This window comes from Hemitrygon akajei, chromosome 20 (genome assembly GCF_048418815.1).
Source record: "Hemitrygon akajei chromosome 20, sHemAka1.3, whole genome shotgun sequence".
NCBI lineage: Eukaryota > Metazoa > Chordata > Chondrichthyes > Myliobatiformes > Dasyatidae > Hemitrygon > Hemitrygon akajei.
The window spans coordinates 70,799,964-70,816,915 of NC_133143.1; the positions used below are offsets into that span (position 1 = coordinate 70,799,964).

The following is a 16,952-nucleotide window of genomic DNA, read 5'->3' on the forward strand; positions in this document are numbered from 1 at the left end:
TGTGCCACGTGCGAGTGAGGCAAGGAACAGAAGGATTATAAAGATTAATACGTGGCTGAGAGGATGGTGCAGGAGGGAGAGCTTCAGGTTTGTAGATAATTGGGCTTTGTTCCAGGGAAGGTGGGATCTGTTCCGAAGGGACGGTTTACACCTGAACTGGAGCGGTACTAACATTCTTGCAGGGAAGTTTGCTAGTGCTTCTTGGGGGTGGGGGGGGGGTTAAACTAAATTTGCAGGGGGCGGGGATCCAGAATGTGAGAGAGGATAGCGAGAGGAAGAATAAAGGACAGGTGGGGACTACACGGTTCTGGAATATTAAGTGTGTAGTAGAGGAAGGTGGGGCGGAACAAGTGATAAGGAGGACTCATGTACAGAGGGATGGTCTGACGGAACATGGAGTTAAATGTGTTGAAAGAATAAGTAAATTTAGGAAGGACAACAAAATTCTAGGGGTGTATAGCCCGATGGGAGTTCGGGGAGCTGGGTTAAGCACAATAGGCAGCGATTCAAACAGAGAGAGGAGAAATGGGTTAAAAATTCTACATCTGAATGCACGAAGTGTCAGAAATAAGGTGGATGAGCTTAAAGCCCAGGTGCGAATGGGTAACTATGATGTTGTTAGGATAACGGAGACATGGCTGCAGGGAGATCAGACCTGGGAAATGAATGTACAAGGGTATACGTGCTATCGTAGGGACAGAAATGTAGGCAGAAGGGCTGGGGTGGCCCTGTTGGTGAGGAATGAGTTTCAGTCCTTTGCAAGGGGGGACATAGGGTCAGGAGAAGTAGAGTCTGTGTAGATAGAACTGAGGAACAGTAAGGGCAAAAGGACCCAAATGGGTGTTGTCTACAGGCCACCAAACAGTAGCATGGATATTGGGTGCAAGTTGAATAGGGAGTTAACATTGGCATGTGGCAAAGGTAATGTCGCAGTAGTTATGGGGGATTTCAACATGCAGGTGAACTGGGAGAATCAGGTTGGTGCTGGACGACAGGATAGGGAGTTTGTAGAGTGCCTACGGGATGCATTCTTGGAACAGCTTGTACGAGAGCCGACCAGGGACAAAACTATTCTGGATCTAGTGTTATGTAATGAACAGGATTTGATAAGCGATCTTGCAGTAAAGGAGCCATTAGGAGGTAGTGATCACAATATGATAAGCTTTTATCTGCAATTTGAGAAGGATAAGGGCAGATCGGAGGTGTCAATGTTGCAGATGAACAGGGGAAACTATGGAGCCATGAAGGAGGAGCTGGCCAAAGTTGACTGGACGGATAGCCTAGCAGAAAAGACAGTGGAACAGCAATGGCAGGTATTCTTGGGAATAATGCACAAGGTGCAAAATCAGTTCATCCCCCAGAGAAGGAAGGATTCAAAGGGGAGAAAGGGACCACAGTGGTTGACAAAGGAAGTCAGAGATTGCATAACATTAAAAAAAAAGGAAATATGACAGAGCTAAGGTGAGTGGCAGGACAGATGATTGGGAAGTTTTTAAGGAACAACAGAACTTAACTAAAAAGACAATACGGGGAGAAAAAATGAGGTACGAATGCAAGCTAGCCAGGAATATAAAGGAAGATAGCAAAAGCTTTTTTAGGTATGTGAAGAGAAAGAAGATAGTTAAGAACAATGTTGGGCCCTTGAAGAATGAATTGGGTGAAATTGTTATGGGAAACAGAGAAATGGCAGAAGAATTTAATGAGTACTTTAGATCTGTTTTCACTAAGGAAGACACAAGCAATCTCCCAGATGTATGGATGGGCCAAGGACATAGGGTAACAGAGGAAATGAAACAGATTGACATTCGGAAGGAAACGGTGATGAGAAGACTGATGGGACTGAAGGCTGACAAATTCCCAGGTCCAGATGGTCTGCATCCTCGGGTACTAAAGGAGGTGGCCCTGGAAATTGTGGATGCATTGGTAATCATTTTCCAATGTTCCTTAGATTCAGGATCAGTTCCTGAGGATTGGAAAATGGCTAATGTTATCCCACTTTTTAAGAAAGGAGGGAGGGAGAAAACAGAGAACTATCGAGCTGTCAGCCTGACATCGGTGGTGGGGAAGATGCTAGAGTCCATTAATAAGGATGAAATAGTGGCATATCTAGATAGCAGTGATAGGATTGGGCCGAGCCAGCATGGATTTACCAAGGGTAAATCATACTTGACTAATCTGTTGGAGTTTTTCGAGGATGTAACCAGGAAGTTAGATGGGGGAGATTCAGTGGATGTAGTGTACCTCGATTTTCAGAAGGCATTTGATAAGGTCCCACATAGAAGATTGGTGGGTAAAATCAAAGCTCAGGGCATCGGGGGGAAGGCATTGACATGGATAGAAAACTGGTTGGCAGATAGAAAGCAAAGGGTAGCGGTGAATGGGTGTTTCTCGGAATGGCAGGTGGTGACTAGTGGGGTGCCACAGGGCTCGGTATTGGGACCACAGCTGTTTACCATTTACATTAACGATTTGGATGAAGGCATAGAAAATAACATCAGCAAATTTGCTGATGATACCAAGCTGGGTGGCAGTGTGACATGTGATGAGGATGTTAGGAGAATTCAGGGTGACTTGGATAGGCTGGGTGAGTGGGCAGATACTTGGCAGATGGCGTTTAATGTGAGTAAGTGTGAGGTTATCCACTTTGGGAGTAAGAACAGGAAGGCAGATTATTATCTGAACGGTGTAGAGTTGGGTAAGGGAGAAATACAAAGAGATCTCGGAGTCCTTGTTCATCAGTCACTGAAGGTGAATGAGCAAGTGCAGCAGGCAGTGAAGAAGGCTAATGGAATGTTGGCCTTTATTACAAAGGGAATTGAGTACAAGAGCAAGGAAATCCTCTTGCATTTGTACAGAGCCCTGGTGAGACCACATCTGGAGTATTGTGTACAGTTTTGGTCTCCAGGGTTAAGGAAGGACATCCTGGCTGTAGAGGAAGTGCAGCGTAGATTCACGAGGTTAATTCCTGGGATGTCTGGACTGTCTTACGTAGAGAGGTTAGAGAGACTGGGCTTGTATATGCTGGAATTAAGGAGATTGAGAGGGGATCTGATTGAAACATATAAGATTATTAAGGGATTGGACAAGATAGAGGCAGGAAATATGTTCCAGATGCTGGGAGAGTCCAGTACCAGAGGGCATGGTTTGAGAATAAGGGGTAGGTCATTTAGGACAGAGTTAAGGAAAAACTTCTTCTCCCAGAGAGTTGTGGGGGTCTGGAATGCACTGCCTCGGAAGGTAGTGGAGGCCAATTCTCTGGATGCTTTCAAGAAGGAGCTAGATAGGTATCTTATGGATAGGGGAATCAAGGGATATGGGGACAAGGCAGGAACCGGGTATTGATAGTAGTTGATCAGCCATGATCTCAAAATGGCAGTGCAGGCTCGAAGGACCGAATGGTCTACTTCTGCACCTATTGTCTATTGTCTATTGATAAGAGAGAGAGACGAATGATTTAAGTATTATGGCTTCTTCACTGATGGAAAGGTAAACAATCTTTTGGCTACAAGGACACTTCTTTGCTCGTTAACATTCTTGCCGAGACAGCAGGGAGTGGCCTCGTTTGATGGACATGGACACATTGAGTTGATGGATGGCTGACACCCCGTCAGTGGGGATAAAAGACGGGTCTGCGGAGACACCCACAGACACACCAGTGGACACTGAAAGAGTGTTGTACACCCACAGGAAGGTGGGGGCCTGGAGGATCGGTTCAGGAGAATCGGTCCGGTGTACAGTGGATGAAGGCAGACCAGTGGGGACTTGTGTGTGAGTCCACCCTGGCCTGGGTGACGAGTCCACTGCTGAAGAACGGTCTAGCCTGGAATGGAAGGGTCATAACCAATGACCCCAACGGTACAACGGAACAAGAAGACAACGGAAGGTTTGCCTGCTGCAGCTGCTCTCTCTCTCTCTCTCTCTCTCTCTCTCTCTCTCTCTCTCTCTCTCTCTCTCTCTCTCTCTCTCTCTCTCTCTCTCTCTCTCTCTCTCTCTCTCTTCCCCCCCCCCCAGCACGAACTGAACTCTATATTCCCTTAAGACTATTCATTTACCCCCAGACTTTGATAGAGCTTGGTTTTGATTCTTATTCTTGCACTTCTGTATTGATTATTGCTAACCTGTTTTATATGTATATTTGCATTTTTGGTATTGTATTGCTTAGTTTACTAATAAACACCTTTAGTTACAGTACCACCAGACTCCAATGTATCATTCCATTTCTGCTGGTCTGTTAACCCAGTTACGGGGTACGTAACACCACCCTTCCTACTTTCCCGAATCCATATTCTATGGATAGTTTGGAAAAAAATTTCGATTTAAATCCTTTTCAGAAAGGTGCAATAGCAACTATCTACAATATAATTATGAAAATTCATTTAGATGCATCTAATAAAACTAAAAATGATTGGGAAAGGGAACTTAAGCTTACTTTACTTATCGAAAAATGGGAAAAATTCTTCAATTAGTTAATTCATCCTCTATATGTGCTAAACATTCATTGATACAATTTAAAGTAGTGCACAGAGCCCATATATCTAAGGATAAATTAGCTCACTATTATTCTCATATCAGTCCAGTGTGTGACAGATGTTATTCTGAGACAGCTTCTTTAACCCATATGATTTGGTTATGTTCCTCTTAGAAAAAATATTGGGAAGATATCTTTGATAATATTTCAACTGTATTGAATATTGATTTACAACCTCATCCTATTACTGCAATTTTTGGTTTACCAATGATAGAAGCACATCACTTAACCTCTTCAGCGCGTCAGATGATTGCATTTCTTACATTAATGGCTAAAAGATCTATTTTGCTGAATTGGAAAGAGATCAATCCTCCCACCACATTTCACTGGTTCTCTCAAACTATGTTATGTTTAAACATAGAAAAAATTAGAAGTGATTTTTATATGATCCATCCATTAAATTTGAAAAGGCTTGGAGGCCTTTTATTCAACAATTTCACGTGATGTGATTTGACCTTTTTCCAAACCTATTCTCTTGTTTTACTATATGCAGAGAGGTTCAGAGTTGATGACACTAATGGTTCTCTTTTTTTTGATGTTACAAACAGCCCATGTTCTTTTCTTTTTCTTAGCTTTCGGTTAGTATTGTTCAGATTAGTTTTTTGGGGGGTATTTTTTTTTCTTTTTGGGTATGTTAATCCTTTTTTCTCTGTATACTATTTTTGTACTTGAACAATTCTGGGAGGTTTATTACCCTTGTATTAACTGAATGTATATTTATATATATTAACCATTAACTATGTAATCCCAAAAATTGTGTAGCAACACTATGTTATATCCACTATTTTGATATTAATAAAAAGATTGGAAAAGAAAGGAAAAACTACACACAAAGACTAACAAACAAGCCATGTGCAAAAGACAACAACTGTGTCATCGCAAAATAGACAAACATACATACATTGAATAACAGTAGATAAATAACACTCACAACATGAGTTATAGAGTCTTTGAAAGTGAGTCCATAGTTTATGAAAGCAGTTCAATGTTGCGGTGAGTGAAGTTATCCACGTTGGTTCAGGGTTCTGATGGTTGAGGGGGATGAACTTGTCTTGAATCAGGTGGTGTGGGTCCTGAGCTCTTGTACCTCCATCCTGATGGCAGCAGATAGCAGAGTGTAAGGTCCAAATGGTGGGTCTGGTTGATGATTGATGGTACCTGCTAGTGGCACATCTCCATGTAGCTGTGCTCAATGGCAGGGAGGGTTTTACCCATGCGGGAAAAGGCTGTATCCAGAACCAGAATCAGGTTTATTATCACCAGCATGTGTCATGCAATTTGTTAACTTAGCAGCAGCAGTTCAATGTAGTACATAATACAGAAGAAAAGAAAAATAAATGAATACATCATTTACGGTATATGTATATTAAATAGATTAAAAATCATGTAAAAACAGAAATAATAGATATTTAAAAGTGAGGTAGTGTTCACAGGTTCATTGTCCATTTAGGAATTGAATGGCAGAGGGGAAGAAGATGTTCTTGACCGCTGAGTGTGTGCCTTCAGGCTTCTGTCCCTCCTACCTGATGGTAACAATGAGAAAGAGCATACCACTTGTTGGAGGCTTTTCCAATCTAGGGCATTGGTGTTTTCATACCAGCTCTGATGCAACCAGTCAGGACATTCACCACTGGGCACCTGTAGAGGTTTATCAACCAGAATATTTCCTGCAAATCAAAATAAAAAGTAGCAAACACCAACATCATGAGCTATTTTGACCTGTTTTCACTTTGGTCTGCAGTGCTGTCTCCCGTACTGTACTCCCTTTGAATGGCCTCACCTTTCTACTTTCTCCTGCACACAGGATGGTTTCAGCACCTTATCCAAAACCCAGGCTCCTGAAATGAAGTCAGGAGCTGAGAGCAGTAGGGTCAGCAGTAACAGTTCAGCAGTTAAGTGTGATCAGATGTATTCCTGTCCGGATTACTATGTATGCTGTAAGACAGTCACTGGACATTGGACTTGCTGCCGACATCCTTCGGTAAGTCACAGTCAGAATCACTGATAGAAATGGTGCATTCTGAAAATTCCTGATTTTTAATATGTTGTATAACAGCAACACCATATGTAGTGACTATCTTGACTTATATTTGCAACTTTAAAAGTCATAAGTACGGAAGAAATGTGGCAAATATTCAGGGGATATTTGTGTGAAGTTCTGCATGGGTACGTTCCAATGAGATAGGGACGTTATGGTAGGGTACAGGAACCGTGGTGTACAATGGCTGTAATAAATCTAGTCAAAAAGAAAAGCTTACAAAAGGTTCAGAGAGCTAGGCAATGTTAGAGATCTAGAAGATTATAAGGTTAACAGGAAGCAGCTTAAGAAGGAAATTAGGAGAGCCAGAAGGGGCCATGAGAAGGCCTTGGTGAGCAGGATTAAGGAAAACCCCAAGGCATTCTACAAGTATGTGAAGAGAAAGAGGATAAGACGTGAAAGAAAATGACCTCTCAAATGTGACAGTGGGAAAGTGTATGGAACCAGAGGTACTTAATGAATACTTCAGTATTCACTATGGAAAAGGATCTTACCGATTGTAGTGATGACTTGCAGTGGACCAAAAAGCTTAAGCATGTAGATATTAAGAAAGAGGATGTGCTGGAGCTTTTGGAAAGTATCAAGTTGGATAAGTTGCCGGGACCAGATGAGATGTACCCCAGGCTACTGTGGGAGGCGAGGAAGGAGATTGCTGAGCCTCTGGCGATGATCTTTGCATCATCAATGGGGACGGGAGAGGTTCCAGAGAATTGGAGGGTTGGGGATGTTGTTCCTTTATTCAGGGAAGGGAATAGAGACAGCCCAGGAAATTATAGACCAGTGAGTCTTACTTCAGAGGCTGGTAAGTTGATGGAGAAGATCCTGAGAGGCAAGATTTATGAACATTTGGAGAGGTGTAATATGATTAGGAATAGTCAGCATGGCTTTGTCAAGGCAGGTGCTGCCTTACGAACCTGATTGAATTTTTTGAGGATGTGACTAAACACATTGACGGAGTAAGAGCAGTAGATGTAGTGTATCTGGATTTCAGCAAGACATTTGACAAGGGTACCCCATGCAAGGCTCACTGAGAAACAAAGTAGACATGGGATCCAAGAAGACATTGCTTTGTGGATCCAGAACTGGCTTGCCCACAGAAGGCAAAGAGTGGTTGTAGACGGGTCATATTCTGCAAGGAGGTCAGTCAGCCAGTGGAGTGCCTCAGGGATCTCAGTGGAGTGTTCTGGGACCCTTACTCTTAGTGATTTTTATAAATGACCTGGATGAGGAAGTGGAGGGATGGCTTAGTAAGTTTGCTGATGACTTACTAAGTTGGAGGTGTTGTGGATAATGTGGAGGGCAGTCAGAGGTTACAGCGGGACATTGATAGGATGCAAAACTTGGCTGAGAAGTGGCAGATGGAGTTCAACCCAGATAAGTGTAAAATGGTTCACTTTGGTAGGTCAAATATAATGGCAGAATATAGTATTAATGGTAAGACTCTTGGCAGTGTGGAGGATCAGAGGGATCTTGGGGTCTGAGTCTATAGGCTTCGCAGGTTGACTGTGGTTAAGAAGGCGTATGGTGTATTGGCCTTCATCAATTGTGGAATTGAGCTTAGAAGCTGAGAGGTAATGTTGCAGCTATATAGGACCCTGGTCAGACCCCACTTGGAGTACTGTGCTCAGTTCTGGTTGCCTCACTACAGGAAGGATGTGGAAGCCATAGAAAGGGTGCAGAGGAGATTTACAAGGACGTTACCTGGATTGGGGGACATGCCTTATGAAAACAGGTTGAGTGAACTCGGCCTTTTCTCCTTGGAGCGAAGGAGGATGAGAGGTGACCTGATAGAGGTGTACAAGATGATGAGAGGCATTGATCGTGTGGGTAGTCAGAGGGTTTTTCCCAGGGCCGAAATGCTTGCCACTAGCAGACACAGGTTTAAGATGCTGGGGAGTAGGTACAGAAGAGATGTCAGGGATAAGTTTTTTACTCAGAGAGTGGTGAGTGCATGGAATGGGCTGCCAGCAACAGTGGTGGAGGCGGATATGATAGGGTCTTTTAAGAGGCTTTTAGATAGGTACATGGAGCTTAGAAAAGTAGAGGGCTATGGGTACGCCTAGTAATTTCTAAGTTAGGGACATGCTCGGCACAACATTGTGGGTCGAAGAGCCTGTACTGTGCTGTAGATTTTCTGTTTCTACATTTCTATAATTATGTGGGGATCTCACATCGAACAGATGTTAGGCTTAGTTTGCCTCAGTTCTACTTGCTGGTCCTGAAGCAAAGCAGTAGGCTTAACCCAGACATCCCACCTCTCCCGGAAGTTCTGGGAATCTCCTGCATATTGATTACGGCTCCCTGACGCCCACAAATTATATTCCATATCCCGGAAATCGATTTTTTTTGAGAGGGAGAGGGAGAGGAAGAGGAAGAGGGAGAAGGAGCATCCTGATTGGTCTCTCTCTGTGCTAAGTAGACCTATCAGCTTTCTCTGTGGGCGGGCTTTACAGTCGACCTCGCTCTCTCTTTCATTGTCCATCAATTCAGTTTAGTGTCCTGCAGCGTCATGGAAGAGTGTTCCAGAAAAATAAAATATAAAACGTACTTCACTCCAGACTACACTAAAGTGTACTCCTGCCTAATAGGAATAAAAAATAAAGACAGTGTTGCCTACTGCACTGTTTGCAACAGTGACTTTTCTATTGACCACGGTGGGTTAAAATGTAAAAGACATGTTGAGGTAAGTTTAGCAGGTGTCATTCATTCATTAGCATAGCTAATGTTTTTTAAACTAGCTGGCTAGCTTCTAAGGAGTTACTCTATCAATGTTCTACGTGATGAGGCCAAAATCCCTGTCGACTTGCTTAAAGTTGTAATAGAATAAAAAAAAGACTCTACGATAATATATAATATAATATAAGTACATACTTTAATGTCACATTTTCTGCATATACCCAACTTGGTTTACAGATTAGACAAAATCACTAAACAATGTGTTACATACACCCTTGGAGGTCAACGGGGAGGTGGGGGGGTGTGGATATGGGGTTGCGGGGAACGGGGTGCTGCCTCTCTGAAATAAGTTTTTACAGGGTGGGATGTCTGCCTTATCCCACCATACGATGTCGTCCTAATGGCCCTTTCCTGCATTGATATTCAGACAGTCTGTTGCTATAGAGGTACAAAGTGCTGCCCTGCAGACAACACCCAGGATATCACTCCTTCTTCTGCGGCACTGGAAGATCGCACTGATCCAGTGGAAGGTGAATCACTGCCAGAGATGGAAACCCAAAACAATGATATCAGCACTGGCCCAGCAACCGGCGATCAGGTGTGATTATTGCTGTCTGAAATGGCATGTAACGTCTCACTTTATAACATTAGTAGATTGTAACACATAAAACTTGCTATAAATTACAAAATTAAAAAATATCTCACTAAATAGAATAGTATTGTGGTGGTATTGATGGAAGATTGTGAAATCTGAAGGGTTTGTGAAGTCATCAATAATTTCCAGTGATAATGTAGTTGTCACGTCAGCTGGGATCTGTATTGTTGATTACAGGGTGGAACCTGGGCATGTGTCCACAGGCTGAGGGTCGTTGTAACTAAAATGTAATTAGTGCTTCTCTTAATTACCTTTGTTATGCATACATATTCAACCTGATGGTTGAAAGGGAAGAACTGTTGTGCAGCCATAACTCCACCTTCAATCCAAACCAAGTTGACACATCAATCATCATACACCACACTTCTGATGCATTCAAGTTGACACATCAATCATCATACACCACACTTCTGATGCATTCAGCTAAATCCAGCCTATTTTCCCCAAATACTCTCCAAACATTCTTCCTCGTTTCCTAGCTTGGCTTGGTTGCAGAGTCATACACCTTCTCCCTGCCATTACCGTCCAAGGTAATCAGTTACTCTGTTTGTTGGAATTGCGCACCGCCCTGGCACAATGGTACACGGCAAATCCAGGTAACATGACAACAAGGATTCGCATTAAGTCCAGTTCCATCACTATTGAGCAACTAACTGATGGGTCAGTCCTGCACTACTTGATGCTCTTGGTATCCAGCAGTGACTTTCAATCATAAAAGAGACTTACAAGGTGAACAAATTGGACCTGAAGTGGCTGCTGCATCCGAGCACACTGCCATCTTGCCAGAAGTTAACTGAAATTTGAAAGTGAGTCCATAGTTTATGAAAGCAGTTCAATGTTGCGGTGAGTGAAGTTATCCACGTTGGTTCAGGGTTCTGATGGTTGAGGGGGATGAACTTGTCTTGAATCAGGTGGTGTGGGTCCTGAGCTCTTGTACCTCCATCCTGATGGCAGCAGATAGCAGAGTGTAAGGTCCAAATGGTGGGTCTGGTTGATGATTGATGGTACCTGCTAGTGGCACATCTCCATGTAGCTGTGCTCAATGGCAGGGAGGGTTTTACCCATGCGGGAAAAGGCTGTATCCAGAACCAGAATCAGGTTTATTATCACCAGCATGTGTCATGCAATTTGTTAACTTAGCAGCAGCAGTTCAATGTAGTACATAATACAGAAGAAAAGAAAAATAAATGAATACATCATTTACGGTATATGTATATTAAATAGATTAAAAATCATGTAAAAACAGAAATAATAGATATTTAGAAGTGAGGTAGTGTTCACAGGTTCATTGTCCATTTAGGAATTGAATGGCAGAGGGGAAGAAGATGTTCTTGACCGCTGAGTGTGTGCCTTCAGGCTTCTGTCCCTCCTACCTGATGGTAACAATGAGAAAGAGCATACCACTTGTTGGAGGCTTTTCCAATCTAGGGCATTGGTGTTTTCATACCAGCTCTGATGCAACCAGTCAGGACGTTCACCACTGGGCACCTGTAGAGGTTTATCAACCAGAATATTTCCTGCAAATCAAAATAAAAAGTAGCAAACACCAACATCATGAGCTATTTTGACCTATTTTCACTTTGGTCTGCAGTGCTGTCTCCCGTACTGTACTCCCTTTGAATGGCCTCACCTTTCTACTTTCTCCTGCACACAGGATGGTTTCAGCACCTTATCCAAAACCCAGGCTCCTGAAATGAAGTCAGGAGCTGAGAGCAGTAGGGTCAGCAGTAACAGTTCAGCAGTTAAGTGTGATCAGATGTATTCCTGTCCGGATTACTATGTATGCTGTAAGACAGTCACTGGACATTGGACTTGCTGCCGACATCCTTCGGTAAGTCACAGTCAGAATCACTGATAGAAATGGTGCATTCTGAAAATTCCTGATTTTTAATATGTTGTATAACAGCAACACCATATGTAGTGACTATCTTGACTTATATTTGCAACTTTAAAAGTCATAAGTACGGAAGAAATGTGGCAAATATTCAGGGGATATTTGTGTGAAGTTCTGCATGGGTACGTTCCAATGAGATAGGGACGTTATGGTAGGGTACAGGAACCGTGGTGTACAATGGCTGTAATAAATCTAGTCAAAAAGAAAAGCTTACAAAAGGTTCAGAGAGCTAGGCAATGTTAGAGATCTAGAAGATTATAAGGTTAACAGGAAGCAGCTTAAGAAGGAAATTAGGAGAGCCAGAAGGGGCCATGAGAAGGCCTTGGTGAGCAGGATTAAGGAAAACCCCAAGGCATTCTACAAGTATGTGAAGAGAAAGAGGATAAGACGTGAAAGAAAATGACCTCTCAAATGTGACAGTGGGAAAGTGTATGGAACCAGAGGTACTTAATGAATACTTCAGTATTCACTATGGAAAAGGATCTTACCGATTGTAGTGATGACTTGCAGTGGACCAAAAAGCTTAAGCATGTAGATATTAAGAAAGAGGATGTGCTGGAGCTTTTGGAAAGTATCAAGTTGGATAAGTTGCCGGGACCAGATGAGATGTACCCCAGGCTACTGTGGGAGGCGAGGAAGGAGATTGCTGAGCCTCTGGCGATGATCTTTGCATCATCAATGGGGACGGGAGAGGTTCCAGAGAATTGGAGGGTTGGGGATGTTGTTCCTTTATTCAGGGAAGGGAATAGAGACAGCCCAGGAAATTATAGACCAGTGAGTCTTACTTCAGAGGCTGGTAAGTTGATGGAGAAGATCCTGAGAGGCAAGATTTATGAACATTTGGAGAGGTGTAATATGATTAGGAATAGTCAGCATGGCTTTGTCAAGGCAGGTGCTGCCTTACGAACCTGATTGAATTTTTTGAGGATGTGACTAAACACATTGACGGAGTAAGAGCAGTAGATGTAGTGTATCTGGATTTCAGCAAGACATTTGACAAGGGTACCCCATGCAAGGCTCACTGAGAAACAAAGTAGGCATGGGATCCAAGAAGACATTGCTTTGTGGATCCAGAACTGGCTTGCCCACAGAAGGCAAAGAGTGGTTGTAGACGGGTCATATTCTGCAAGGAGGTCAGTCAGCCAGTGGAGTGCCTCAGGGATCTCAGTGGAGTGTTCTGGGACCCTTACTCTTAGTGATTTTTATAAATGACCTGGATGAGGAAGTGGAGGGATGGCTTAGTAAGTTTGCTGATGACTTACTAAGTTGGAGGTGTTGTGGATAATGTGGAGGGCAGTCAGAGGTTACAGCGGGACATTGATAGGATGCAAAACTTGGCTGAGAAGTGGCAGATGGAGTTCAACCCAGATAAGTGTAAAATGGTTCACTTTGGTAGGTCAAATATAATGGCAGAATATAGTATTAATGGTAAGACTCTTGGCAGTGTGGAGGATCAGAGGGATCTTGGGGTCTGAGTCTATAGGCTTCGCAGGTTGACTGTGGTTAAGAAGGCGTATGGTGTATTGGCCTTCATCAATTGTGGAATTGAGCTTAGAAGCTGAGAGGTAATGTTGCAGCTATATAGGACCCTGGTCAGACCCCACTTGGAGTACTGTGCTCAGTTCTGGTTGCCTCACTACAGGAAGGATGTGGAAGCCATAGAAAGGGTGCAGAGGAGATTTACAAGGACGTTACCTGGATTGGGGGACATGCCTTATGAAAACAGGTTGAGTGAACTCGGCCTTTTCTCCTTGGAGCGAAGGAGGATGAGAGGTGACCTGATAGAGGTGTACAAGATGATGAGAGGCATTGATCGTGTGGGTAGTCAGAGGGTTTTTCCCAGGGCCGAAATGCTTGCCACTAGCAGACACAGGTTTAAGATGCTGGGGAGTAGGTACAGAAGAGATGTCAGGGATAAGTTTTTTACTCAGAGAGTGGTGAGTGCATGGAATGGGCTGCCAGCAACAGTGGTGGAGGCGGATATGATAGGGTCTTTTAAGAGGCTTTTAGATAGGTACATGGAGCTTAGAAAAGTAGAGGGCTATGGGTACGCCTAGTAATTTCTAAGTTAGGGACATGCTCGGCACAACATTGTGGGTCGAAGAGCCTGTACTGTGCTGTAGATTTTCTGTTTCTACATTTCTATAATTATGTGGGGATCTCACATCGAACAGATGTTAGGCTTAGTTTGCCTCAGTTCTACTTGCTGGTCCTGAAGCAAAGCAGTAGGCTTAACCCAGACATCCCACCTCTCCCGGAAGTTCTGGGAATCTCCTGCATATTGATTACGGCTCCCTGACGCCCACAAATTATATTCCATATCCCGGAAATCGATTTTTTTTGAGAGGGAGAGGGAGAGGAAGAGGAAGAGGGAGAAGGAGCATCCTGATTGGTCTCTCTCTGTGCTAAGTAGACCTATCAGCTTTCTCTGTGGGCGGGCTTTACAGTCGACCTCGCTCTCTCTTTCATTGTCCATCAATTCAGTTTAGTGTCCTGCAGCGTCATGGAAGAGTGTTCCAGAAAAATAAAATATAAAACGTACTTCACTCCAGACTACACTAAAGTGTACTCCTGCCTAATAGGAATAAAAAATAAAGACAGTGTTGCCTACTGCACTGTTTGCAACAGTGACTTTTCTATTGACCATGGTGGGTTAAAATGTAAAAGACATGTTGAGGTAAGTTTAGCAGGTGTCATTCATTCATTAGCATAGCTAATGTTTTTTAAACTAGCTGGCTAGCTTCTAAGGAGTTACTCTATCAATGTTCTACGTGATGAGGCCAAAATCCCTGTCGACTTGCTTAAAGTTGTAATAGAATAAAAAAAAGACTCTACGATAATATATAATATAAGTACATACTTTAATGTCACATTTTCTGCATATACCCAACTTGGTTTACAGATTAGACAAAATCACTAAACAATGTGTTACATACACCCTTGGAGGTCAACGGGGAGGTGGGGGGGGTGTGGATATGGGGTTGCGGGGAACGGGGTGCTACCTCTCTGAAATAAGTTTTTACAGGGTGGGATGTCTGCCTTATCCCACCATACGATGTCGTCCTAATGGCCCTTTCCTGCATTGATATTCAGACAGTCTGTTGCTTTAGAGGTACAAAGTGCTGCCCTGCAGACAACACCCAGGATATCACTCCTTCTTCTGCGGCACTGGAAGATCGCACTGATCCAGTGGAAGGTGAATCACTGCCAGAGATGGAAACCCAAAACAATGATATCAGCACTGGCCCAGCAACCGGCGATCAGGTGTGATTATTGCTGTCTGAAATGGCATGTAACGTCTCACTTTATAACATTAGTAGATTGTAACACATAAAACTTGCTATAAATTACAAAATTAAAAAATATCTCACTAAATAGAATAGTATTGTGGTGGTATTGATGGAAGATTGTGAAATCTGAAGGGTTTGTGAAGTCATCAATAATTTCCAGTGATAATGTAGTTGTCGCGTCAGCTGGGATCTGTATTGTTGATTACAGGGTGGAACCTGGGCATGTGTCCACAGGCTGAGGGTCGTTGCAACTAAAATGTAATTAGTGCTTCTCTTAATTACCTTTGTTATGCATACATATTCAACCTGATGGTTGAAAGGGAAGAACTGTTGTGCAGCCATAACTCCACCTTCAATCCAAACCAAGTTGACACATCAATCATCATACACCACACTTCTGATGCATTCAAGTTGACACATCAATCATCATACACCACACTTCTGATGCATTCAGCTAAATCCAGCCTATTTTCCCCAAATACTCTCCAAACATTCTTCCTCGTTTCCTAGCTTGGCTTGGTTGCAGAGTCATACACCTTCTCCCTGCCATTACCGTCCAAGGTAATCAGTTACTCTGTTTGTTGGAATTGCGCACCGCCTTGGCACAATGGTACACGGCAAATCCAGGTAACATGACAACAAGGATTCGCATTAAGTCCAGTTCCATCACTATTGAGCAACTAACTGATGGGTCAGTCCTGCACTACTTGATGCTCTTGGTATCCAGCAGTGACTTTCAATCATAAAAGAGACTTACAAGGTGAACAAATTGGACCTGAAGTGACTGCTGCATCCGAGCACACTGCCATCTTGCCAGAAGTTAACTGAAATTTGAAAGTGAGTCCATAGTTTATGAAAGCAGTTCAATGTTGCGGTGAGTGAAGTTATCCACGTTGGTTCAGGGTTCTGATGGTTGAGGGGGATGAACTTGTCTTGAATCAGGTGGTGTGGGTCCTGAGCTCTTGTACCGCCATCCTGATGGCAGCAGATAGCAGAGTGTAAGGTCCAAATGGTGGGTCTGGTTGATGATTGATGGTACCTGCTAGTGGCACATCTCCATGTAGCTGTGCTCAATGGCAGGGAGGGTTTTACCCATGCGGGAAAAGGCTGTATCCAGAACCAGAATCAGGTTTATTATCACCAGCATGTGTCATGCAATTTGTTAACTTAGCAGCAGCAGTTCAATGTAGTACATAATACAGAAGAAAAGAAAAATAAATGAATACATCATTTACGGTATATGTATATTAAATAGATTAAAAATCATGTAAAAACAGAAATAATAGATATTTAGAAGTGAGGTAGTGTTCACAGGTTCATTGTCCATTTAGGAATTGAATGGCAGAGGGGAAGAAGATGTTCTTGACCGCTGAGTGTGTGCCTTCAGGCTTCTGTCCCTCCTACCTGATGGTAACAATGAGAAAGAGCATACCACTTGTTGGAGGCTTTTCCAATCTAGGGCATTGGTGTTTTCATACCAGCTCTGATGCAACCAGTCAGGACGTTCACCACTGGGCACCTGTAGAGGTTTATCAACCAGAATATTTCCTGCAAATCAAAATAAAAAGTAGCAAACACCAACATCATGAGCTATTTTGACCTATTTTCACTTTGGTCTGCAGTGCTGTCTCCCGTACTGTACTCCCTTTGAATGGCCTCACCTTTCTACTTTCTCCTGCACACAGGATGGTTTCAGCACCTTATCCAAAACCCAGGCTCCTGAAATGAAGTCAGGAGCTGAGAGCAGTAGGGTCAGCAGTAACAGTTCAGCAGTTAAGTGTGATCAGATGTATTCCTGTCCGGATTACTATGTATGCTGTAAGACAGTCACTGGACATTGGACTTGCTGCCGACATCCTTCGGTAAGTCAC

At 43.1% G+C, this 16,952-nt stretch overlaps 1 protein-coding gene across 3 annotated transcripts in view; it reads left to right on the top strand.

Moving 5' to 3' along the window:
• LOC140713910 (progranulin-like) overlaps positions 1-16,952 on the top strand; it is a 72,701-nt gene that overhangs the window by 14,755 nt on the left and 40,994 nt on the right. For 2 of the 3 annotated variants that reach the window (XM_073024579.1, XM_073024578.1), the window contains exons 3-7: positions 6,333-6,509; positions 9,670-9,840; positions 11,552-11,728; positions 14,885-15,055; positions 16,767-16,943. In XM_073024579.1, coding sequence (XP_072880680.1) covers positions 6,333-6,509; positions 9,670-9,840; positions 11,552-11,728; positions 14,885-15,055; positions 16,767-16,943 — 873 coding nt within the window. The remainder of the gene's footprint in view (positions 1-6,332; positions 6,510-9,669; positions 9,841-11,551; positions 11,729-14,884; positions 15,056-16,766; positions 16,944-16,952) is intronic. The other variant, XM_073024580.1, reaches the window with a different exon arrangement.